This window comes from Xenopus laevis, chromosome 1L (genome assembly GCF_017654675.1).
Source record: "Xenopus laevis strain J_2021 chromosome 1L, Xenopus_laevis_v10.1, whole genome shotgun sequence".
Classification (NCBI taxonomy): domain Eukaryota; kingdom Metazoa; phylum Chordata; class Amphibia; order Anura; family Pipidae; genus Xenopus; species Xenopus laevis.
The window spans coordinates 232,531,991-232,559,119 of NC_054371.1; the positions used below are offsets into that span (position 1 = coordinate 232,531,991).

A 27,129-nucleotide genomic window follows, 5' to 3' on the forward strand; every position below is an offset into this window, starting at 1 on the left:
CTGCATATTCAGTACTTGTGTGTGTTTATATATAGTGATACTGAGTACTCAGCGCTGCATATTCAGTATTTGTGTGTGTTTATATATAGTGATACTGAGTACTCAGCGCTGCATATTCAGTACTTGTGTGTGTTTATATATAGTGATACTGAGTACTCAGCGCTGCACATTCAGTATTTGTGTGTGTTTATATATAGTGATACTGAGTACTCAGCGCTGCATATTCAGTACTTGTGTGTGTTTATATATAGTGATACTGAGTACTCAGCGCTGCATATTCAGTACTTGTGTGTGTTTATATATAGTGATACTGAGTACTCAGCGCTGCACATTCAGTATTTGTGTGTGTTTATATATAGTGATACTGAGTACTCAGCGCTGCACATTCAGTACTTGTGTGTGTTTATATATAGTGATACTGAGTACTGGGGGATAGAGATAATTAGAATTATATAAACAAAAATGATTCCGGGGATTTAAACCCAAACTTTGTTTAATGAAAGGGAAATTGAATCGTAAACCACTTCCCAATATCCATTGTCATTACTGTCATTGATTTGTCCCTCTCTGTCTTTGCTCTGCTGGTTCTGACTCCTGAAACAACATTGCAGAAGCCGGGGGGGGGGAGTGAATTTTGTTGTGTTGTTACGGAGTCATTGGAAGCAGAGAAGAAAGAGGGACAGACAGACAATACTGTATATATATAATCAGGGAGTGGAGGTGGGAATTGAGAAGGAATATATAGGGTTAAATGACAGGAATAGATTTCAGCACAATGTAAAGGCAAATGGTTAATAACTAAGTGTGAGTTTTGGGGTCTCCCAATGCTGGGGCACAATGTTACCTGTTATTCACTTTAACCCTTTCAGACCCAGCACAGAAAGTCTCTATGACCCAAGACTGAAAGACAAAGTACAATGTCCCCAGTACAGAAATAGCACAGTTGTGTTACACTGACACTTGTGTTACATGTGTGACCTTTAGTAAATGTCTGGCCCCTCACTACGTGACGTATGGCAGCTCACGCCTGCAGTGCTGTGTATAGCGCCTCCCTGTGTGCAACTGACCAACTGCAATGCTGTAAGGAATTGAGCTCAGAGACTCACGGAGTGTATTTCAGGAGGCACACGAAGGGTAAAGTGAGGGATTCCAGGTGCCGGTGGTTTATTGGCAACATTAAACCTGTGTATCCAAGTACCTTATACCTTAATCTGCTCTCACACTCAAACACTCACTCGCACACTCACTCGCACACAAACACTCACTTGCACACTCCAGGGCAAATGAAGCTGACGGAATAGGTCTTTCCTCAACAGAAACTGCCTGACATTGTCATAGGACCTTGATTTACTGATTTCATTTGTTTTGTTTTTTTGGTTCCCTCCCTGGGGTTTCAGTCTGGCAGCTCAGTGATCCAGGGGCAGACACTGAACTGTAACTCTCTCTCTCTCTCTCTCTCTCTCTCTCTCTCTCTCTCTCTCTCTCTCTCTCTCTCTCTCTCTCTCTCTCTCTCTCTCTCTCTGGGAGATGAAAATAGAAAACAACAGCAAAAAGTCTTTATTTTTGTGAAATTAGGGGATACTCACCCATTCCTGGCACTGAGACACCCACTAAGGTGGCAACAACTCTTGGAGATTTAGAGGCAACTCTCTGTGCTGTATTGTAGGGGTAACACACGAGACAGGACATATAACAGGGTTCTTGGAACCCCTTTTTTCAACTTGTTGCCCCCTATTAAAACAGTACAGTGGGAGGGTAAAGGCTGTATGGTGTGTGAGTGAGTGAGTGAGTGTGAGTGAGTGAGTGTGTGTGAGAGTGTGTTACACACAGATGGACACTTGCCATGTGTCTCACAGACAGACGAGACCTCCCTGCAGGAGTTTAGCCTCTGTCTCCTGGGAACATAAAGTGTTTCCATCTGGAGCAGAGACAGTCGTGCAGGGCCCAGAGACTGCACCGGCAACTCCACTATTTAACTGCATTTAATGTGTGAGACTGGCAAATAGAGCTCATCTCATTTGGGGTTCACTGCATTGTGTGAATGGCAGTTCTTAATGACACACGTCTGAGAGTGCAGGGGGGGGCAGACAGTTTGGGTGCCTTGAGAGTGCAGGGAGTGGAGAGACATCTTGTGTGCCTAAAGGGAGAGTGCAGGAAGAGGAGAGACATCTGGTCTGCCTAATGGGAGAGTGCAGGGAGAGGAGAGACATCTGGTCTGCCTAATGGGAGAGTGCAGGGAGTGGAGAGACATGTTGTGTGCCTAATGGGAGAGTGCAGGGAGAGGAGAGACATCTCATGTGCCTAATGGGAGAGTGCAGGAAGGGGAGAGACAGTCCTGGTGTCTAATAGGAATGATGGAGGGGAGAGACGGTTTGGGGGCTAAATAGTAAAGTGCAAATTGGGGTGAGACAGCTCTGGTGCCTGTGAGACTGAGCCGTTACTCAGGAGACATTATTTAGGCTGGAGCCGACGCTGGTGTCCTGTCGCTGGACTCTCCATCCTGAATATAAAGGGAGATTAGAGAATCAGAAGAAAAACAAGATGAGCGGAAGCTGCTCCTGGAAATGTCCCACTTGGGGCCACTTGTGTAATTGTGATCTGGGTATTAACCCCTTAACCCTCAGCAATGGGATATTATAGAGCAATAATGAGAAGCCCAGTCCTGTTTCACAGCGGGGAGAGTGGGGGCACAATGGTCTGACACTGGGGAGTCGGGGAAAGCAAAATACTATAGATGCACCAACATAATGTTTCCTCTTACCCACAATTCCTTCTGTTTCCTCCCTGTCCAGTGATTTACATATGTGGCCCCCTGGAAATGCTGCACATGATCATCCTCCAGGCTCATAGGGAGAAGCTCACGGACGGAGACTACGTCTTTTTCTATGTGGACGTGTTTGGGGAGAGTCTGAGGCCTGATGGGACCAGAGAGGCTAATAAGCCATGGCAAGGAAACCACAGTCAGGAGCTGAAGGAGGCATTCAAGGTGAGGTCTACCCCCTACTGTAAATAATAAGGATATTAGAAGTCACTGAGGGGTTGTTCTGTGACCATATAAAGGCACAAGGCTGCAGGCTGAGTTATACAGGGAACTCTGAGTATCACTCATGTATTATAAGGGATAATGTACCCCCTACTGTAAATGATAAGGATATTAGAAGTCACTGAGGGGTTGTTCTGTGACCATATAAAGGCACAAGGCTGCAGGCTGAGTTATACAGGGAACTCTGAGTATCACTCATGTATTATAAGGGATAATGTACCCCCTACTGTAAATGATAAGGATATTAGAAGTCACTGAGGGGTTGTTCTGTGACCATATAAAGGCACAAGGCTGCAGGCTGAGTTATACAGGGAACTCTGAGTATCACTCATGTATTATAAGGGATAATGTACCCCCTACTGTAAATGATAAGGATATTAGACGTCACTGAGGGGTTGTTCTGTGACCATATAAAGGCACAAGGCTGCAGGCTGAGTTATACAGGGAACTCTGAGTATCACTCATGTATTATAAGGGATAATGTACCCCCTACTGTAAATGATAAGGATATTAGAAGTCACTGAGGGGTTGTTCTGTGACCATATAAAGGCACAAGGCTGCAGGCTGAGTTATACAGGGAACTCTGAGTATCACTCATGTATTATAAGGGATAATGTACCCCCTACTGTAAATGATAAGGATATTAGAAGTCACTGAGGGGCTGTTCTGTGACCATATAAAGACACAAGGCTGCAGGCTGAGTTATACAGGGAACTCTGAGTATTACTCATGTATTATAAGGGATAATGTACCCCCTACTGTAAATGATAAGGATATTAGAAGTCACTGAGGGGTTGTTCTGTGACCATATAAAGACACAAGGCTGCGGGCTGAGTTATACAGGGAACTCTGAGTATCACTCATGTATTATAAGGGATAATGTACCCCCTACTGTAAATGATAAGGATATTAGAAGTCACTGAGGGGTTGTTCTGTGACCATATAAAGGCACAAGGCTGCGGGCTGAGTTATACAGGGAACTCTGAGTATCACTCATGTATTATAAGGGATAATGTACCCCCTACTGTAAATGATAAGGATATTAGAAGTCACTGAGGGGTTGTTCTGTGACCATATAAAGGCACAAGGCTGCAGGCTGAGTTATACAGGGAACTCTGAGTATCACTCATGTATTATAAGGGATAATGTACCCCCTACTGTAAATGATAAGGATATTAGAAGTCACTGAGGGGTTGTTCTGTGACCATATAAAGGCACAAGGCTGCAGGCTGAGTTATACAGGGAACTCTGAGTATCACTCATGTATTATAAGGGATAATGTACCCCCTACTGTAAATGATAAGGATATTAGAAGTCACTGAGGGGTTGTTCTGTGACCATATAAAGGCACAAGGCTGTTAAATTTATTAGCATGTTCTTGTTTAGTCCAATGCACCATATCATTGTCTCTTTCAGTAAGAAGAAAGCCAACAGTCATTGGTTCTTATAAACCTAAATTCCAAATTTTGTGTAATAAAAAAATGTAAATCTAAGTAACAGTCTAATAGACATTACACATTTTAACTGATTTTGAAGGTTTGATATTGCTACTGAGAGCAGTGTTTATCTCTCTTCTGCTATTCTCTGCATTGCTAGTTCTGACTAATGAAATAATGTAGCAGAAGTTATTTTCCATGATTATTTATGGCTCACTGTGCACCAGACTGTGCCACGTGTAGTAATGGAGAGATACTTCTTATAAGAAATAACATGAGCAGCAGAGGATCACACCAGTGAGGTTACTCAGTAACCAATAAGATTGAGCTTTCTCTTTATAAGGTATAAGTGCTCAGTAGGGGCTGCTGGGAAATGGACCAACAAAATTCATTTCAGCAAAATGGAAACTAGAAATAGAAAATGCCATTTATATGACGTGTGTTAGTAATGGAGGGACCCAGTGTTCATATCATTTCTTATTTGTCCAGTTACTAACGGATCTTATTCATCTTCCAACTCTTTATTCAGTTCAGTTGGTTTCAGACAGTTCCAGCGTTGCACTGGGGGTTCAGGGGTTCACAGGGCCCCCCCCACACCATTCCCCCAGCCACAGAGCCCCCTCCCCCCCCAAGACACCCCATCCCAGCAGCAACTTGCACCTCCATTCCCCCCCCCCACGTGCCTATGTAGCTTTTCGGGTCGGGGAGGGAGATAAGTAGCGGCAGTGCAGGGAGCGGGTCTGGGCCGGCAGGATCCAAAAGGGTTTTTTCTCGATGTCCCACCAGCCCAGTCCGACCCTGGACAGTTCCCCAGAAATAAAGACTTTTCCCAATGACTTTTCTATTTCTGACGTTTTTCCGACCCTGTAACTAAATTGATCCATTAAATTGATTCTGGACAAACACAAGAAATGGATCAACTAATGGATCAATTTAGTTCCCCTTTAAAGGCAACTGTTAGAATCTGAAAACAATTGAACTGAAAAAAAACTCCCAACTGTCCTTTTTCTCAGAACAGTCCCGCTTTTGACAGCTCAACCCGCAGTCCCTGATTGTTACTGAAATGTCCCAACTTTCTCTTTGATCTCCTGCACTGAACAGCCAGAAAAAGATACAAAGTTTCTGACTCAATTGGCTTTTGGCAGAGAGCCCAGAATACGTGGCAGTTGCACTTAGATACTCTTGTAACAATTTAAGTTAAGCAAAGAAACAATTGTAACTATTTAAGATAAGCAGGTCTCTTGGGGAAACTGTGATTTATTTTTGTCCCTCGTTCTATTTCCAAAATGTTGGGAGGTATGAAGTGATTCCTCATGTATCAGCCACTTGGATTATTGATGTATTTATCTCTGTGCAACTGTCAGAACCCTTTGCCCAATAGTAAGAAAATAAGATTCCCGATGAGCAGGGGTGTAATGAATTATATATATTATTTCCCTCATTTACTAACTGTCTTTCTCTCACATTTCCCTCATTCATTAACTCTCGTCTGTTTCTGTTCTTCCAAAACTCATTTCCATTCACTCCCCTTCTATTGAGCTGACTCTCATTTCTCTCCTCTGTTCCCCCATTTATTTACTCTCCATGTTTCATTCATTCTTGGATCTCCCTCATGTTTTTCTGCTTCTCACTGTATTTTCTCCCATGCAGTGACCCCCATATCTTTCCCTTGGTACTGAGCAGCCTCCAGCTGTACCCCATTACTCCCCCATTATTCCCCCATTATTCCCCGGCACCTATTCCCCGACTGCTTTGTCACATGTTGTTGCTTCATGATCTCTCCACATCTCACCATAGACAGTGCTTGTGATTTCATATCATCAACCCGAAAACCCAGAATACTTTGAATTCCAGAAGAAGCTGATCCAGAAATCCAAGGAGGAGTTTGGGGTGGAGCTGAACTACTCTCTGGTAAGTCTGGGGGTGTCTCTTACTCCTCTGCAGCCTCAGATTAGGGGTCTAGATAAAGAAGGGTCACTTATTAACCTCCTCACTGCCAGTGATAGAGAACTAAGGGGGGCAAGAGAGCACTTGTGTGTGTGTGTGGGGGGGGGTATCTTACATGGAACTTGGGGTACAGGGTACAGCACTGAGGGTTCACTCACTCTCTTCACTTCAATACATTCTCTAACTTTCCCTTATTTCCTCATTCAGTGACTCAATGTTCAGTGGCTCCTTTATTTCATTCCCTGATTCTTCTCTGTGTTTCCCTCATTCATTATCAGTCTGACCCTTTAACTCCTTCACCTCCCCCTGTTATAAAATCCAACTTGTTGATCCACATTCACTCTAAGGATTTCTTGGCTCAAACATCTGCTTGTGGGACAGTGATCAGAGATTTCCTTCATTCACTCGCCCCCCAATGATTATTCTGAATCAGTTTCCTGAATTCATTTCTCTCTTATGTTTCCTCCAGTCAGTGAGTCTCCCCTTCAGTGTCCCTGTTACACTCGGGTTTTCCATAAAAAGCAAAATATGAACTATATGAAAACTATAAACACCAATTCCACAGCCACTCGCCCAGTGTCCTGCCCATCTCATCAATTGCCACCGAGTGTCTGTCTGGGAATAACCATGAGATTTGGGCAGATTATGGCAAGTGGTAACCTATGGTTGGTATCTGCAGGTAGGGTTAACCCCATGGTTGGTATCTGCAGGTAGGATTAACCCCATGGCAGGGATCTGCAGGTAGGATTAACCCCATGGTTGGTATCTGCAGGTAGGATTAACCCCATGGTTGGTATCTGCAGGTAGGATTAACCCCATGGTTGGTATCTGCAGGTAGGATTAACCCCATGGTTGGTATCTGCAGGTAGGATTAACCCCATGGAAGGGATCTGCAGGTAGGATTAACCCCATGGTTGGTATCTGCAGGTAGGATTAACCCCATGGCAGGGATCTGCAGGTAGGATTAACCCCATGGTTGGTATCTGCAGGTAGGATAAACCCCATGGTTGGTATCTGCAGGTAGGATTAACCCCATGGAAGGGATCTGCAGGTAGGATTAACCCCATGGAAGGGATCTGCAGGTAGGATTAACCCCATGGAAGGGATCTGCAGGTAGGATTAACCCCATGGTTGGTATCTGCAGGTAGGATTAACCCCATGGAAGGGATCTGCAGGTAGGATTAACCCCATGGAAGGGATCTGCAGGTGACATTAGCACATGACAGGTATCTGTGCTTTGGGTCACTCTACCCACTTGGGCAGCACATTAGGCAGGTGGCTGCAGAATTTGTATTAATAGTAACTGGATTATAAATACAGGTGTGTGAGCCATGAAATCCTTGTCAGGCATCTGTGAGTGGGGTTACTCCATGCTGGGCATTTTCTGGGTAAAAAAAAAGATATTGGATACTGACGTTTAAAAGGGGAAAAAGGAAAATACAGAGAACAGGGCCAGTGTTTTATCCACAGACGATGGAAACCCAAGCTCTGTGGACCTTCTCCTTCCAGATTGCGGCTGCAGGAAGTAAAGTGGAATGGAATTCTGGGAAATGTAGTCCTCCATCTAGATGCACATTGGTTGAGGGGAGGGCATTGAGGGTGGATGGAGACACACACACATATTAGGAGCAGCCGAGCAGGCTTAGCATGTGCACATACAACAGAGTTACTTTCCAGATCTTCCACTAGAATGGCTAATCACCAATGAGATACATAACGCTGCAGACTGCTCTGCTTTTAGGTAGCCATGCAGTGTGTATCCATTGCACTGACAGCTCACACCCGCATTTAGAGGTGATTATAAAATGAACCTCATGCAGGGTTAGGGGCTAAATTATAATTAGTAGTGATGCTGCAGGCTGTACCGCTATGCACCCTGCAAGTCTCGCCTTGAATAGAATTGAATAATACATATATACACACACACACACACAAGTGTGGAAGACAGGACGATTGAGATATTATATATATATATACAGTATATACACACACAAGTGTGGAAGACTTTGTACAGGTTGGGGGGGACTTGACCTCTCTGAAAAGGTTTTTGGGAAATTCATATCAATCAGAGAAACAGGAGTGATTTCTATCACCAACAATATCATTGCTCTGGCAGCCCTGTCCCCACAATGATGTATCTAGATGAACAGACTACATTTCCCAGCATTCTCTGTGCTGAACACTTCCTGCATTCACTAGCAGCCTGGGACTACAGGGGCCCTATAGCAGACATTTCAGTTCAGAACCACATACTAGGACTGGAATTCAAGTCAATAAGGCTCATGTGCAGTCAGCAAAGTGCAGATTTAAGTGCCGTCGCCATATTTTTTCTTACAATGCAGCATTTTCCCCAGAATCCCAGCATTGTTACAGTCACAGCTTGGCGCAATTATGCTGCACCTGCTGCAATTGAGCCATTCATGCATTTTGTTGCAATTTTGCCATTCACATGAGAGTGACCGCTGCATGAAGGGAGCCCAGGAGGCGTGGCCTGGTCAGGAGGAGGCGGTAACCCCAGGGCTCCCTGCATCAGTGGGCGTGGCAGCACTAGATTCAGAACTAATGGCAGGAGGGACAAGTGCAAATATACGGAAGTGGGAGGAGCAATGAATGAAAGTGGTTTTATTTGCAATGACTGTGGGTGTTAATGAGCCCTTGTGTGTTTCATTCACTTCCCCCTTGTGTTTCACTGATTAATGTGACCCCCTATTTACTATGCCGCACGCACTTCTATGTCCCCCCCTAGGGGTCGCTCTTGTACTACACTGGTGGTACCTAAAGTAAAAGAGATATGTCTGGATATTGGGGGGTCCTATTACACCACAGTAACACCCCTGTATTTACAGATGAATTTCATTGCTGGTTGTTTCCATGACGGGGTGCTGCTCTATGCGCAGGCGCTCAATGAGACCCTCAGGGAGGGGGGGAGCCAAAAGGACGGACTGAGTATTGTTAAAAAGATCCAGGACAGACAGATGGAAGGTAAGTGATTCTCAGCACCGGCCTTACTGGATCCCCAAATCACTGAATAGTTACTGGGGGGTTGATATTCTCTCAATGCCATTGCCGTCCCTATAGGCCATTCCCTGCACTGCTCCCCCCCCTGAGAACTCAACGTACTCTCCCACATCCTCACCATTCTAGCCAATGGTGTAACTAGATATAACCAAGTCCAGCAAATAATTTTTCAGGCCCCTAGAGATTAACTCATGGGGCCCCTGTACCTCCTGCCCCCCTGCAGTATCTGCTCCCTCTGTATTTACACCCCTGATTTTACCCTTTTTATTCTCATCATTCTATCACATTCATTCCCAGGCCACACCTACTTATCATTGTATCCCTCACATTCACACTATTCTCTACCAAATATTCTCCTTGTTCAATCCCACTTTTCTCACAATTTCACCCAAATCATCTCAGTGTATGCAGCTCTCTGAGAGTGGGGGGTGAGATACTATTCCTCCCAATATTTAATCGATCACATTTCTTTAACGCTATCCAATTCATATATAGTGAATAAAGTACCCACTCTTGTAAAATATGAGGATATTATAAGTTACCGAGGAGTTTCATGACCACATAGAAACACAAGGCCGAGTGTTTTTATACAGGTCATGGAACTCCGAGGTAACTTCTAATATCCTCATATTTTACAACTGGGGGTACTTTATTTATTATAATACACAAGTTTTAGTCAGTCATGTGACAGAAATGACATCACTAAGCTCTGATTATAACCGATGACATCACTAAGCTCCGATTACAAGGATATCATTTACTAACTCTATCCCACCCACCCGTAACTATATCCCACCCACCCACTAACTCTATCCCACCCACCCACTAACTGTATCCCAACCACCCTCTAATTGTATTCCACTCATCAGCCAACTATATGCCACCAACTGTATTGAACATTCATTTCCAGCCATTCTCACCATTCTATCTAACCCATTCGTACAATTGTGTCCCATCATTCTCACCATTTTGTCCACAACTTTTGCCTCACCCCCTTATTCTCATTATTCTATCCTATACATTCTATCCTATACATTCTATCCTATACATTCTATCCTTTATATCTCACCATTTATTAGCTTAGAACCCACATATCACTGCCCCCTCACTCTACATCTCAGCACATTACTTCCAATGGATTCTGTACTGCTGGAGATAAATGCCCCTCTCTCTAACACTAGCAGATTATTGCCCCCTCACTCCATGCCCAAACAGATTCTTCCCCTTTGCTCCATACCACAGCAGCTTCCGCCCCTCACTGTACCCCCCAGGCTGTTAAACTGAGCCTAATATATTATTGGGGTTCCCTTGGTGTAGGCATTACTGGTACAGTCAGCATGGACAAGAACAATGACCGAAATACTGACTTTGATCTTTGGGCAATGACTGATCATGAGGAAGGAAACTTTGAGGTGAGTTTTGTTTGTTCTTGTGCCAGAGACGGACTGAGGAGCTCACTATTCACTCCTGATGCCAAGTTCTAATGTGTAGAGGGCCACAGGTATGGCTAGAATAAGTGGGGGATAGATAATAAGCAGAGCAGTGAGTGGGGGGTACAGATGATCAGTGGGGGAATAAGAAATAGGGGTAAGTAATGGAACACATTTAATGAGTGGAATTGTGAGATATTGGTTGGGACCGGGTCATTATCACTGGGAGGGCACAGCTCAGCAGTTTGGGTGTGAGTACCAGGTGGGTATAGGGAATAAGTGGGTGACCTCAGGTGTTTAGGGTACAGTCAGTGAAGTGCTTGTGGCCGGGGCAGAGCTACACCTGATAGTGGTCTCACCACAAACACCTACTACTGGTCAGCTCTTGTCACCCATTTGTTTTCCACTCACACCCAGGGGGCTTTAAGGCAATGACAGAGGCTACTTGCCCCTGGTGGGCATCACATCTCAGCCCCTGCTCTACTGATCAGTCTGGTGACCAGGAACAGCCCCACAGACTAATATATTCACAACAACAGCCCCACAACCCCTTTACTCTTACTGGTTTGTGTCGGAGAGCAGAGTCGCCCGAAGAACATTAAGAGAAGCAAATCTTTCATTTTTATGCTCTGGGTGCCAGACATTCCAGGGATATTGGGGGGGTGTACAATCCAATCACATGGGCAAATGGCCAATAGTTCACTGATTTATGCCCCCCCCCCCGGCCTGGAGTGTAATGTGCTGCGTGTATATACTGACAGAGGGGCACCTACTGCTGGGAGGGGCAATTAATCAGATGTGCATTCTGGTGGGGGTGGTGTAGTTAACGAGATGGAATGTGAGTTCTGGTGGGAGGGGCAGTTAATTAGATGGAGTGTGAGTGCTGTGGGTGAGGGGCAGTTAATTAGATGGAGTGTGAGTGCTGTGGGTGAGGGGCAGTTAATTAGATGGAGTGTGAGTGCTGTGGGTGAGGAGCAGTTAATTAGATAGAGTGTGAGTGGTGTGGGTGAGGGGCAGTTAATTAGATAGAGTGTGAGTGGTGTGGGTGAGGGTGAGGGGCAGTTAATTAGATGGAGTGTGAGTGCTGTGGGTGAGGGGCAGTTAATTAGATGGAGTGTGAGTGGTGTGGGTGAGGGGCAGTTAATTAGATAGAGTGTGAGTGGTGAGGGTGAGGGGCAGTTAATTAGATAGAGTGTGAGTGCTGTGGGTGAAGGGCAGTTAATTAGATAGAGTGTGAGTGCTGTGGGTGAGGGGCAGTTAATTAGATGGAGTGTGAGTGCTGTGGGTGAAGGGCAGTTAATTAGATAGAGGGTGAGTGCTGTGGGTGAGGGGCAGTTAATTAGATAGAGTGTGAGTGCTGTGGGTGAGGGGCACAGATAACTGGCTATTTGTACAGAGAGAGTAGCAGTAACTGGCAGTAAGTAGAAATGTTGCCTAATTCCCCCTGTGAGTTATTCTGTTATCAGGGAAAGAATAAACAGGATTCCAGAACGTCTCATCTTCCTAAATATTTTATTGTAAACAATGAGCTGCGTGAGCGTTGGGATCACTTACATCTCTTGTGTAGGAAAGAAATGTTATGAAATCTCAGGATTACAAGCAAATAGTTAGCCCTGTGCACACACAGTATATTGTGCTTCTATGTACCATGTATGTACCATGTATGTGCTTCTATGTACCATGTATGTGCCATGTATGTACCATGTATGTGCTTCTATGTACCATGTATGTGCCATGTATGTACCATGTATGTGCTTCTATGTACCATGTATGTGCCATGTATGTACCATGTATGTGCTTCTATGTACCATGTATGCACCGTATATATGCTATGTATGTGCTTCTATGTACCATGTATGTACTATGTATATGCCATGTATGTACCATGTATGTGCTTCTATGTCCTATGTATGTACCATGCATGTGCCATGCATGTGCCATGCATGTACCTTGTATGTCCCATGTATGTGCCATGTATGTGCCATGTATGTGCCATGTATGTATCGTGTATACAGATCAGTCACAACATGAGTAACATACTGGTGGCACGGGGAGTCATTTTGGGTTTCATTTGCTCATCCATCACCATCCTGCACTGCCCTGAATCAGTAGGGATATAAGTTTAGGGGTCTCTATTACTGACGAGGGCATCACAGTATCTCAGGGCTTTGCATCACCTCTAGCAGGACAGGTACTTGGCACCTTGAGTGCTTCACCACAGGGACTTGTAACCATCACACACCTTCTCTAGTCTGTACACATATGTGCTATGACGGTGCTCTTCGCATGGAAGGAGAGTGCTACAAAGAGTTTGGTCGGATCCCCGGAGTCCAATGGAAAATCATAGACTGACTTAGTAGGAACCACAGGGTGTAGCTGGATGTTGGTGCCAGTTCATGTACAATCTCCAGTGGGGACATGTTTGAGTTGATCCAAGGAATTGGATAATCCCACCAAGTGTCCCGCTTCTCTCCTGCAGGTTGTAGGACACTATAATGGGATCACCAAGCAGATTAACTGGACTGGAAAACCCATTCTCTGGCTAAAGGGATCTCCTCCATCAGACAGTCCTCCTTGTGTGTTTAATGCTGATGACCCTTCTTGTTTGAAAAGTAAGTGAGACTGTACAAGTTTTTCTACACCATAATATCCCACCATATTGTGACCATGCCCCACCCTTACTATTCTTCTACCCATTGGTTTTCTTCTCTTTGCTCCTGTTGTTCTTGTGATCTCGTACCCTTCACCCCTTATTTTCACTCTATATATTTCATCACAAGAGGTGTCCCCCAGACAGCAGAACTTTCTTCTCACACACAAGTTCATCACTTTGTCTTTAACTGTGGATATTTTTGTCTTTGATAGCGACAGTCTCAACACTGGCCATTGTAGCCCTGGGCGCGGGGCTCACGCTACTCATCTTTGGCATGTCCAGTTTTCTCATACTCAGGTAAGTGACCGAGGAGGAGCCAACACCTCATAAGCTTTGGCTACATAAGGTGTTCCTCACAGATGGGATTGGGGATCTGCTGGCCTGTGGGGGGGCACCTACTAGGACCTGCACACCCTGAATTATGGGAGGAGAATAACTGACCCCTCCCATGCAGGACTTTATAGCTCCTCCTTAAATATCCTTGTAACTCCCCCCTTGTTCATAAGCTTGTAGCTCCTTTTCACTTGTGTATATCTGTGTAACCCCTCCTCCCCACTGAATGTCTTCTCAACCCTAACCCTTGTACAGTACATACTCCCACTACACCTAGTTGTTGCCTTATTGGCCCATATGTGGGACCTCCCGATACCTGCCTGACTGATATTTGCTGCAAATCACCCAGATATCTATTGGGGAGGTTTAAAACTGCTGTTGAGCAAGGGCCACACTGGTGTATTGAAGTCAACTACAGGTAGGGTTGCCACCTGGCCGTTATTTTACCAGCCTGGCTGGTAAAAATGATGGTTGATCCCAATGTTATAAATAGGGATAAATATATTTATTTCCAGAAAAGGTGGCAAACCTAACTGCTAGTGATGGTTCCCTGTAGCCACTCAGTATGGTCTCATTGTTGGACAAAGATCTGCTTATTTAATAACTTTGCCCGGGGGTGAGGCATAGGCCCCCTCCCTGCCCAACATTATAAATATCTCCTCTTTGTAAATTGTTCTCCCTCACCCACTTGTGGTGCTCACCCCATGTGTGTTTGTGGGTGCTCCGAAGACCTGTGTAGACTTGTTGGTATCAGTAAAGCTGAGATGAGTGGAGAGTTGGGTTCTAGAAGTTGTAAAGTTACTAATGAGGATTTGCTCCTCAGGAAGCTGATGCTGGAGAAAGAGTTGGCCAGTATGCTGTGGAGAATCCGATGGGAGGAGCTGCAATTTGGGAATTCTGAGCGATACCACAAAACTGCGGGGAGCCGACTGACTCTGTCACTAGTGAGGCACCGTTGCAATTTCCCCTGTGTCTTATCTTATTATCCTCTTCCCCCCACCGTACCTCATTTAATTCCTCTCATACACAACCCCAACCTGTAACCCTTCCTATAGCTCCATATACCCCCCAATAACCCTTCCTATAGCTCCATATACCCCCAATATCCCTTCCTATAGCTCCATATACCCCCCAATATCCCTTCCTATAGCTCCATATACCCCCCAATATCCCTTCCTATAGCTCCATATACCCCCCAATATCCCTTCCTATAGCTCCATATACACCTCCATATAACTCTTCCCATTGCTCCATATACCCCAAATAACCCTTCCTACTGCTCCATGTAATGTTAAAAACTGTGTGTGACAGTTTCTCCGCGATGGATATGCTGTATGTGACAGTCTCATGCCCATGTGACAGTCTGTCTGTTATGTATATGCTGTGTGTAACAGTCTCTCTGTGATGGATATTCTGTGTGTGACAGTCTCATGCCTGTGTGACAGTCTCTCTGTGATGGATATGGTGTGTGTGACAGTCTCGTGCCTGTGTGACAGTCTCTCTGTGATGGATATTCTGTGTGTGACAGTCTTATGCCTGTGTGACATTCTCTCTGTGATGGATATTCTGTGTGTGACAGTCTCATGCCTGTGTGACAGTCTCTCTGTGATGAATATGCTGTGTGTGACAGTCTCTCTGTGATGTATATGGTGTGTGTGACAGTCTCGTGCCCGTGTGACAGTCTCTCTGTGATGGATATTCTGTGTGTGACAGTCTCTCTGTGATGAATATGGTGTGTGTGACAGTCTCGTGCCTGTGTGACAGTCTCTCTGTGATGGATATTCTGTGTGTGACAATCTTATGCCTGTGTGACAGTCTCATGCCTGTGTGACAGTCTCTCTGTGATGGATATGGTGTGTGTGACAGTCTCGTGCTTGTGTGACAGTCTCTCTGTAATGGATATACTGTGTGTGACAGTCTCGTGCCTGTGTGACAGTCTCTCTTTGTTCCAGAGAGGCTCTAGTTATGGATCTCTAATGACCGCTCATGGGAAATATCAAATCTTCGCCAACACAGGACACTTCAAGGTGATGTCTCAAATTCTACTGAGCACCCTAAAAAGCACTCTTTGTCTGTCCCTGTGTCATTTCTCTGCCCTTCTCTCTCTTGTTGTGTCACTCTCTTAATTATCCTTTATACTGTCTAACTCTAAATATCTTTTTCTCTGGATTTTTCTTCATCTCTTACCTTTAGTCTGACTGCCTTTGCCCATTATGCCAGCTCTCCCATACACTCTCCCAACTCTCCGTTACACTCTCGCAGACTCTCTGCCTCTCTCCTTCTCTCAATTTATCTCTCTCACTGCCTTCCTTGCACTTTAGACCATTGCAACAATCATTGTCTGTCTGTTTCACTCACAACACAAAGTGTTATGTCTCCACATCCAGCTTTTCTCTCTCTCTCTCACAGTATACAGTATGTCTCTCTTACACAGTATATGTCTCTCTCTTAAAGTATATGTCTCTCTCTCACATACTCAGGGTAATGTTGTGGCCATTAAACATGTGAATAAGAAGCGCATTGAGCTAACCAGGCAGGTGCTGTTTGAGCTCAAACATGTAAGTATGACATCATAGTGACATCACAGTGCACTAACTATGGTGCCCAATGGAGAACCAAGACGTACTGCAATAAAGGTAACAAACTGCCTGTCTCTCTGCCCACAGATGCGGGATGTTCAGTTCAATCACCTGACCCGTTTCCTGGGGGCTTGTATAGACCCTCCCAACATCTGCATTGTTACTGAGTATTGCCCCCGGGGCAGTCTGCAGGTAAGAGGCAATAGGAGGGTAGAGTGAATTGGGAGTTTTGGAGTAGGAGGCAGAGATCAGCTATTACAGCTGCTATTCACATGCAGTTGTGTATATCAACACAAACACACAGACAATAGTGCTGGGCATACAGGTATTAGTGCTGGGCACAAAGGTTTAAGTGCTGGGCACAAAGGTATTAGTGCTGGGCACACAGTGCATGATCCAGAACTAGTTGTAGGCAGTATATAAAATACACACTCAGGTTACAGGCTAATCACTGTGTCTCTATTGACAGGATATTCTGGAGAATGAAAGTATAAATCTGGACTGGATGTTCCGGAACTCACTCATTAATGATATAGTGAAGGTGAGGAAGGTCGGATTGGGAATAACAACCACTCATTCTGGTTCCAGTATCATTTCCTTTATGGGTTCCCTACACTTTATCTGCATCCCATAATAATTCCATCCTCTTCATCTACTTCCCGTATCACTTCCATCCCCTTAAAGGAAAACTATACCCCCAAAATGAACACTTAAGCAACAGATAGTTCATATCATATTAAGTGACATATTAAAGAATCTTACCAAACTGGAATATATATTTAAGTAAATATTGCCCTTTTACATCTCTTGCCTTGAGCCACCATTTCATGATGGTCTGTGTGCTGTCTCAGCGATCACCTGACCAGAAATACTACAACACTAACTGTAACAGGAAGAGATCACCTGACCAGAAATACTGCAGCTCTAACTGTAACAGGAAGAGATCACCTGACCAGAAATACTGCAGCTCTAACTGTAACAGGAAGAGATCACCTGACCAGAAATACTGCAGCTCTAACTGTAACAGGAAGAGATCACCTGACCAGAAATACTGCAGCTCTAACTGTAACAGGAAGAGATCACCTGACCAGAAATACTGCAGCTCTAACTGTAACAGGAAGAGATCACCTGACCAGAAATACTGCAGCTCTAACTGTAACAAGAAGAGATCACCTGACCAGAAATACTGCAGCTCTAACTGTAACAGGAAGAGATCACCTGACCAGAAATACTGCAGCTCTAACTGTAACAGGAAGAGATCACCTGACCAGAAATACTGCAGCTCTAACTGTAACAGGAAGAAGTGTGGAAGCAAAAGACACAACTCTGTCTGTTAATTGGCTCATGTGACCTAACATACAGTACAGTGAATCCTACGATCCCAGGGGGCGGCCCTTATTTTTTAAAATGGCAGTTTTCTATTTATGATTACCCAATGGCACATACTACTAGAAAAGTATATTATTATGAAAATGGTTTATTTACATGAAGCAGGGTTTTACATATGAGCTGTTTTATGTAATATCTTTTTATAGAGACCTACATTGTTTGGGGGGTATAGTTTTCCTTTAATTTGTTTCTCATATATCAGTCCCATCCCCCGTATCTACTTCCTGTATCCGTTTCCTCTCCAATCAGGCGTTGGTGTATATAACTGTCTATATAACTGTCCCTCCCTCCCTGTCCATCTTGGGGTGCTAATAAATGGGGGTGTGTGCTCTGTTTCTAGGGGATGTGCTTCCTGCACCGCAGTATCATTGGATCTCATGGGAACCTCAAGTCGTCCAACTGTGTGGTGGACAGTCGCTTTGTGCTGAAGATCACAGACTATGGGCTCGGGAGCTTCCAATCCTCGTGTGAAACAGACGATGGCTACGCTCTATATGCCAGTGGGTGTGACTCCTTTGTTCTTCCTGTATATTGGGGAATGTTTAGTTGGGTTTGGATAAAGTGAAAGTGCAGTGATTATCAGACTTGGAATAGGTTTGCTCATTATTCTGCTCCTCTCTCTCTCTCTATATATATATATATATATATATTTCTATCTTATATATATATATATATTACCTTCCCCTAGTCTGTCCAAACCACTGCCTGCTTGCTACAGTAAATGGGGCCACAGTAATAAAATTAAATTCCAGCCAAAACATTCAATAACTCAAAATTAATTAATTAAAAAGGGCAAATTGCAAATACCACTGACTAAAGATAATAAAATTAATTTAAAGAGTAACTGATCCTTCAGTAACACCCCTTTCCCTTTTTAACATGGAACCCCCTATCTGCCAAGCAAAGAAGCCTCCCTCACCCTGTGCTGACAGTCAGCGACTGGACCTTTACTTCAGAGATAAGAAGCAACAACCAGCGCTGACAGTAGTTACACATTGGCTCTTGTTTATTATTTACCACACAGAAAAGTTATGGACAGCCCCGGAACTTCTACGGATGACGAGACCCCCAGCACCGGGCACCCAAAAAGGCGATGTGTACAGCTTTGGGATTATCCTACAGGAGATTGCACTGAGAAATGGCTGTTTCTATATCCTGGGGATGGACCTCAGCCCAAAAGGTAAATGCATATATTAATATACATGGCTTATGGAAATATATGCTTTTAATGACCTCATTGACACAGAATAGAGGGTGGACATTACACAGATGCATCACAGACTCCTGACTGACCTTTCCCTTTCTCCTTAGAGATAGTACAGAAGGTGCGGAATGGCCAGCGCCCCTATTTCCGTCCCACAGTGGACATTAGTTGTCACAGTGAGGAACTGGGGATCTTGATGGAAAGATGTTGGGCTGAGGAACCTTTGGACAGGCCGGACTTCAACCAGATCAAGGCCTACATCTGCAAGTTCAATAAGTAAGGAGTCCACCATAGGAAAATGTGTTTAGGTTCAGAAATATTAAGTTTAACCTACACACCTCAGTATACCTGTAGGGTTGAACTCTGTGCCTTGTTTTAACCACTTACAGGGAAGGCAGCACAAGTATCCTGGATAATCTGCTTTCCCGCATGGAGCAGTATGCCAATAACCTGGAGAAACTGGTGGAGGAACGAACGCAGGCCTATCTAGAGGAAAAACGCAAGGCTGAAAACCTGTTGTACCAAATTCTACCGCAGTAAGTACTCAACATACATAGTGTATATATATATAAAATCTCAAAATTGTTATTTGATGTTATTTAAAAAATCTATTTATATAGATATATATATATATATATATATATATATATATATATATATATATATATATATATATATATATATATATATATATATATATAGATATATATAGATATATATATATTCGTGTTCCAAGGAATGACGCACTCCAGGACTTCATAATGAGATCAAGCAAACTGAAGTTTATTTGTCAACATATATATATATATATATATATATATATATATATATATATATATATATATTATATTAATAATATTAATACACAGCACACAGTAGTTATAAAGTAGCACATGTTATATGTAGACCAGTGTAAAATGTGGAGTGAAGGTAGAAGACACAGTAGGTGTGTGTAGAAGAGAGAAGGTAGAAGACACAGTAGGTATATGTAGAAGAGTGAGGTCAGAAGACACAGTAGGTATATGTAGAAGAGAGAAGGTAGAAGACACAGTGGGTGTATGTAGAAGAGTGAGGGTAGAAGACACAGTAGGTGTATGTAGAAGAGTGAAGGTAGAAGACACAGTAGGTGTATGTAGAAGAGTGAGGGTAGAAGACACAGTAGGTGTATGTAGAAGAGTAAAGGTAGAAGACACAGTAGGTGTATGTAGAAGAGTGAGGGTAGAAGACACAGTAGGTGTATGTAGAAGAGTAAAGGTAGAAGACACAGTAGGTGTATGTAGAAGAGTGAGGGTAGAAGACACAGTAGGTGTATGTAGAAGAGTGAAGGTAGAAGACACAGTAGGTATATGTAGAAGAGTGAAGGTAGAAGACACAGTAGGTGTATGTAGAAGAGTGAAGGTAGAAGACACAGTGGGTGTATGTAGAAGAGTGAAGGTAGAAGACACAGTAGGTATATGTAGAAGAGTGAAGGTAGAAGACACAGTAGGTATATGTAGAAGAGTGAAGGTAGAAGACACAGTAGGTGTATGTAGAAGAGTGAAGGTAGAAGACACAGTAGGTATATGTAGAAGAGTGAAGGTAGAAGACACAGTAGGTGTATGTAGAAGAGTGAAGGTAGAAGACACAGTGGGTGTATGTAGAAGAGTGAAGGTAGAAGACACAGTAGGTATATGTAGAAGAGTGAAGGTAGAAGACACAGTAGGTATATGTAGAAGAGTGAAGGTAGAAGACACAGTAGGTGTATGTAGAAGAGTGAAGGTAGAAGACACAGTAGGTATATGTAGAAGAGTGAAGGTAGAAGACACAGTAGGTGTATGTAGAAGAGTGAAGGTAGAAGACACAGTGGGTGTATGTAGAAGAGCGAAGGTAGAAGACACAGTAGGTATATGTAGAAGAGTGAAGGTAGAAGACACAGTGGGTGTATGTAGAAGAGTGAGGGTAGAAGACACAGTAGGTGTATGTAGAAGAGTGAAGGTAGAAGACACAGTAGGTGTATGTAGAAGAGTGAAGGTAGAAGACACAGTAGGTGTATGTAGAAGAGTGAGGTTAGAAGACACAGTAGGTGTATGTAGAAGAGTGAGGGTAGAAGACACAGTAGGTATATGTAGAAGAGTGAAGGTAGAAGACATAGTAGGTGTATGTAGAAGAGTGAGGGTAGAAGACACAGTAGGTGTATGTAGAAGAGTGAAGGTAGAAGACATAGTAGGTGTATGTAGAAGAGTGAGGGTAGAAGACATAGTAGGTGTATGTAGAAGAGTGAAGGTAGAAGACATAGTAGGTGTATGTAGAAGAGTGAGGGTAGAAGACACAGTAGGTGTATGTAGAAGAGTGAAGGTAGAAGACATAGTAGGTGTATGTAGAAGAGTGAGGGTAGAAGACATAGTAGGTGTATGTAGAAGAGTGAGGGTAGAAGACACAGTAGGTGTATGTAGAAGAGCAAGGGTAGAAGACACATTAACACTGTGGTTTCCTTATAGTTCTGTTGCGGAGCAGTTGAAGCGGGGCGAGACAGTCCAGGCTGAAGCATTTGACAGTGTTACCATCTACTTTAGTGACATTGTGGGGTTCACTTCAATGTCAGCAGAGAGTACCCCAATGCAGGTAATGCTGCCCTGTATAAACCTACTCTAGCTCCTATAGAATGCAAGCTCTTGGGTCCCTCATATACAGTACAATTAGTACATGCCTCAGTACTGTAACCAGAACATAAATCCTAATGTGGCACCGGTGCTGCTCGGAGCGAGGGAATAATTTTGTGTTACACCTGGAGGATTTTCCTCTTATACCTGCAACGCTCATTGTACAGAAATGATTTTGCTCTTTGCCCCCAGCCAGTGCTGTGCAGGATCCACATATATATATATATATATATATATATATAATGATTTATTTTGGCTTATGTCATGATGTTTCCATTATAAACATTGGTCTGTGTGGTTATTATGGTGGGTGGGCAGGAATAAGGGAATGAATTGTCCAATCCTGGGAATTCACTGATCCTGGCAAACTCTGATTGGCTGCTTTCACTTAATCGTTTAGAAACCAACAGGTCTATCCATATGCCGATGAGGAGAGGGTTTAAGCCAATTTGGTAACTAATATTATCAACTTGCCAAATACACATGGACACATCCAGACCCTGAGAATGACAAAACACTGGACTGCCAACCTTCTTAGTTACAAGGCTAAGGCCCTCCTGCTGTTGCTGAACTACAGCTCTCAGCGACTGCTTCTCTCTATAACACGCCCCTCTCTTTCCACAGGTGGTGACTCTGCTGAATGACCTGTACACCTGCTTTGATGCCATTATAGACAATTTTGATGTGTACAAGGTGAGGACTGAGCCAACACAGCAACACAAAAGACCAAACAGACCCTACTCTATAACTTCACCTTTATGTATCTCTTCATAGACCCAAACTCACTTCCCACCACTGATCATGGAATGTTTGGGATTTTTACCCTTTAAATTAAGGCCAATGGCACTAAGCTCAGGGGATTTTATAGAGTTAATTTCTGGGATAATTAAAAGGACAGTCCCCAAAGTCTGAAGCCTCGGTGCTTAATTGTCTGTACATGTGACCCCCGCAGGTAGAGACCATAGGAGACGCTTACATGGTGGTGTCCGGGTTACCTGTCCGGAATGGAAAACTTCACACCAGGGAGATTGCGAGAATGTCACTGGCACTGCTGGAAACCGTCAAAACATTCAAAATCCGGCATCGGCCAAATACCCAACTACGGCTAAGGATAGGGATCCATACAGGTATGTGGCACGGACTCCAATGAGCCAATGGCAGCAGGATCTACCTGTATCTATCACAGGTACCCAGACAGGTGTGTGTCATACATGTACTCAGACAGGTGTATGTGTCATCCATGCACACCACCCAAGGTGCCACTCTATCTCCTTGTATGTGTCAGTACTGGGCATCTGCAGGCACAGCACCCAAGTCACACCTCCCAACTGTCCCGTTTTTAAAGGGACAGTCCCTCTTTTGACAGCTCGGTCCTCAATCCCTCGTTTGTACTGGAAAGTCCAGTTTTTCTCTGCACTGAACACCCACAAAAAGAAGCAATATTTCTAACTTAATTGGCTTTTGGCAGAGAGCCCAGAACAGCTGCAGCTTCAGATAAGATACTTTTGTAACAATTTCAAGATAAGCAAATAGGTAATTGTAACAATATAAGATAACAGGTCTCTTGGGAGAAGTTACACTCACAGCTTAAAGGGCAATTTACCTTCATTAGCAAAATTGTAAAAAAAACACAGAAATATGTTCAAACTTTCATAACCTGCCAAATTCTGTAAAATGAACATGGTAATTAGGGGGTGTGACCACAAAAATGGGAGTGGTCAAAAATGCGTGCGCTACACGCGGCAACTTTTTTCTCCCGCTTTTTATTTCCAGAATGTTGGGAAGTTTGCCCAAGGGCTCACTAATAGAAACGCTGGGCACCACAATGCTCTGCAACATTTAAAAAAAATGTATTAGTGGACTTTATAAAATAGTCACATTACAACTGTCACATCACCTCCCAGCCCAGGGGCAAATATGTTTCTGTGTCTGGGCAAATGGCATCATTACTGTGGCACCCCGTATGGTGTGAGCTTGCAATTCATTAGGTTTGTGTGTGGGTACAACATGTACATCTCAAGGCAGGACCCCCCTATGTGCAGAAGTATAGAGGAGTATTAATGTATGTGAATGACATGTATATGGGCACACATGAGCCCCACAGTCTGAGTTTAGGGGTCTGGTCATTTTATTGCCTAAAACTTGAGGTTATTTTTCTTATTTAATCAGTACTGGCATTCGCCTGGCATTTAGAGAACTTACCCCTCGGGCTCTGCCCCATAGGACACATGATATGCCCAGATCTTGTATGGTCAGCGTGTGGCTTCCCTGTTCTTGGGAGTAGGTTTGGCGATGACAGTTTAGGTTTTAGTTATTTGTTCTTGGAAATCTCAACTGCCACATAGGGTGGGATAGGCCTCCTTGTCGCCTCGGGGTTTCCCACCTCAGCACCTGTATATCCCTCTTTGTGTTGCACTGGAGGATCACTGAAATGGCTGAGCATTTAGCACCTGTTAGTCCAAGTGAGTATCCCTCCCCCCCCTTCCCTTGGGCTGGACATGGGCACTGTCCTCCCTACATTTCATTTCTCTTCTTTGGGGAGCAGTGATGGTGCCTAATTACCCCTCCCCCCGTGCTTCTGAGAGCACTTTGGTCCCAGTGACACCACTATTTTTTTCAGTTGTCTCCATTCCCACCCAGTGGTTCTTTCATGTTCTCTCTTGGTTATTCCGCAGTTACTCACTGGGTGCATGACACCCCTAGTTGGTTGCATCTCCTCCCTTCTTTGTCAAGCAGACTTTCATTCTTCCCCCCCATGATATTGTGATAGTGGTGTCTCCCATCTCCCTGACTTCACTTTTTGTCTGTGCTGCTAAATAGGATGGAGCCTTTGTTTCAATTCCTGGCCTCCAGCAAGGACACCTTATTATCCAGCCCACAATGAACATTATGTTTCCCATAATTCCCTAAGATAAGGAGAAACCTTATGGCAAAACCGTATCAATGCAAGCAATAAACTAGGAGGCTTGCAAATCTTAATGAACCTTTGCTCCTATGGCTTGTTGTGAAGACTAGGATAAGACACCATTTAGCACTACCAACCTTCCAAAATGAAACAACCTACCCTCTGCACATTCACAGGCACAAACTAGTGTCTTCCCCATGGAAATGAGGCTTGTATCCATTCAGAGCCATGGCTCATCCACATGAAATGGTCCTTTGCTCAACCCCAGACTTCCTTCCCAATGTGATTTCTGGTTCTCGTTTATAAGAAGTCATACTCCCCTCTTCTGTCTCAGCCACAGAACCCTAAGGAGAAGGTCCTTCATAGACTTGATGCAGCAAGAGCTCTTCTGATTACCTAAAAGAGCTAAATCCAATGACCATGCTGGTGGCAACCTATTTGGGATAAGCAGCACCTTGTAGCTTTAGTTCTCTCTGCTTCTCCTGGCTTCACTCTCCTATTCCCATCTCCTTATACTTCCCCACAAAACCTCTGATCTTCTGAGATGCCAGTACAGCCTGTGCCCAATGAGGGCAGAGCTTGTAGTTTCATTGCTTGTTGTAGGCGCAGAGAAGACCCATTCTAAGCTCAGATGCCCGCACTGACCTCACAAAAGTTGGATAAATGTATTTGCTGGTAAGAACATAGGAAGGAACAAATTCTGGGGTTCTGAGCTTGGTGTCTCCAGGTGTATCAGACCCAAAGCTGTAATGACTCCATGGGAAGCTGATGGAGTAGGGGGAGAGGGGACCCTTATTCATATTTCTGTCGCTCTTCCTATTATGGAAAAGACCCCTCTGTGCAGCAGAACATTCTTCCCAACAACATCCCAGTTACACTGAGCGCACCCAGCAGTCAGGGGGTTACAGGTCCCATGGAACACGTCTTGGTGAAACTTCCTTTTTAGGAAACTCTACAGAAGGGCGAGATTTGATCTCCTGTCATTTCTAGTGAAATTCTCTCCTTATGTGGAGAAATTGTTGGCTTTATACTCCAACCCCAGAGACAGAATGTGCGCTGATAAAACAATAACCCCCCCCCGGGGCCCAGCTAACAGAGCGACTGATAATTCTGCCTGTGTGTGTGGTACCAGTACAGCAGGTCGAAATGTTACACAGCACTTACATAATGGATTACACTGGGAATGCTGGGAGAAATGCTGCCATGCTCCATTGTGGGTGAAAGTCCACTCTAGTTGTCCCCAGTTTGAAATGTATTTGTGCAGAAGTAGAAAGTGCACCATCATTTTGGGGAGACCCTGGCCCTGTTTCCACCACAGGCACAAAACAAGTTCCACCAGGAGCCCTTTTACCAACATGGCTACATCCTGGGCAGGTTCTTCTGCCCCTAGTTCCAGCCCTGGGCAGGTTCTTCTGCTATCTGCCCCTAGTTCCAGCCCTGGGCAGGTTCTTCTGCTATCTGCTCCTAGTTCCAGCCCTAGACAACCAGCAGAAAAGCCACACAAACAATGGGAGTCTAAACAATCCCCATGCAGTATATGCTGAGCTTCCATTACCTATGTGAGGGATCCTTGGCACTAGAGTTATACCAGTTTTACTTCACTGGCCAAACCAAGGATGACTGGGAATACGGTGAGATGGTGGCATGACACTCTGATGGTTAGTTTTCCATTCCAGTGCTGGTTTTGCATGAGGGGAAAGATGTAACATATATGTAACACCCCAACCTTCCCTTGCCCTTGAATCCAATACTAAATACTGTATAAGTGGGGGCAGGGATGAATACTAAACACTACATATAAAAGGGTGAGCGGCCATTGTTGAACTCCAGATCATATATATCAGGGCTGTCCAACTGGCGGTCCGCAACCCCCCCCCTTACGTGGCCCTCCACATCAAAGTCTGCCTGCTGTGTCTGATTACCATATGTAACATTTAATAGATATCACTACAGAGATTAACTGGCCCCTGTATTGTCAAAAACTCAAATTGAGACTAATCCCCTGCATTGTTCACACCTGAGACCCTTCTATTGTTTATATCCTAAAGCCCCTGTACTGTTCTACCTGAGACCCCTCTATTGTTTATATCCTAAAGCCCCTGTACTGTTCTACCTGAGACCCCTCTATTGTTTCTATCCTAAAGCCCCTGTACTGTTCTACCTGAGACCCCTCTATTGTTTCTATCCTAAAGCCCCTGTACTGTTCTACCTGAGACCCCTCTATTGTTTATACCCTAAAGCCCCTGTACTGTTCTACCTGAGACCCCTCTATTGTTTCTATCCTAAAGCCCCTGTACTGTTCTACCTGAGACCCCTCTATTGTTTCTATCCTAAAGCCCCTGTACTGTTCTACCTGAGACCCCTCTATTGTTTATATCCTAAAGCCCCTGTACTGTTCTACCTGAGACCCCTCTATTGTTTCTATCCTAAAGCCCCTGTACTGTTCTACCTGAGACCCCTCTATTGTTTATATCCTAAAGCCCCTGTACTGTTCTACCTGAGACCCCTCTATTGTTTATACCCTAAAGCCCCTGTACTGTTCTCCCTGAGACC

General features: G+C 44.2%; 1 protein-coding gene across 1 annotated transcript in view; it reads left to right on the forward strand.

Annotated features, from left to right (window-relative positions):
• Positions 1-27,129, forward strand: part of npr2.L (natriuretic peptide receptor 2 L homeolog) — a 47,230-nt gene that overhangs the window by 14,853 nt on the left and 5,248 nt on the right. The window contains 18 exon segments of the mRNA NM_001090707.1: positions 2,793-2,986; positions 6,277-6,390; positions 9,273-9,408; positions 10,762-10,856; positions 13,354-13,486; positions 13,740-13,824; positions 14,684-14,804; positions 15,813-15,887; positions 16,341-16,418; positions 16,527-16,631; positions 16,909-16,980; positions 18,169-18,328; positions 18,853-19,008; positions 19,140-19,308; positions 19,422-19,568; positions 21,510-21,633; positions 22,296-22,364; positions 22,624-22,798. Coding sequence (NP_001084176.1) covers positions 2,793-2,986; positions 6,277-6,390; positions 9,273-9,408; positions 10,762-10,856; positions 13,354-13,486; positions 13,740-13,824; positions 14,684-14,804; positions 15,813-15,887; positions 16,341-16,418; positions 16,527-16,631; positions 16,909-16,980; positions 18,169-18,328; positions 18,853-19,008; positions 19,140-19,308; positions 19,422-19,568; positions 21,510-21,633; positions 22,296-22,364; positions 22,624-22,798 — 2,208 coding nt within the window.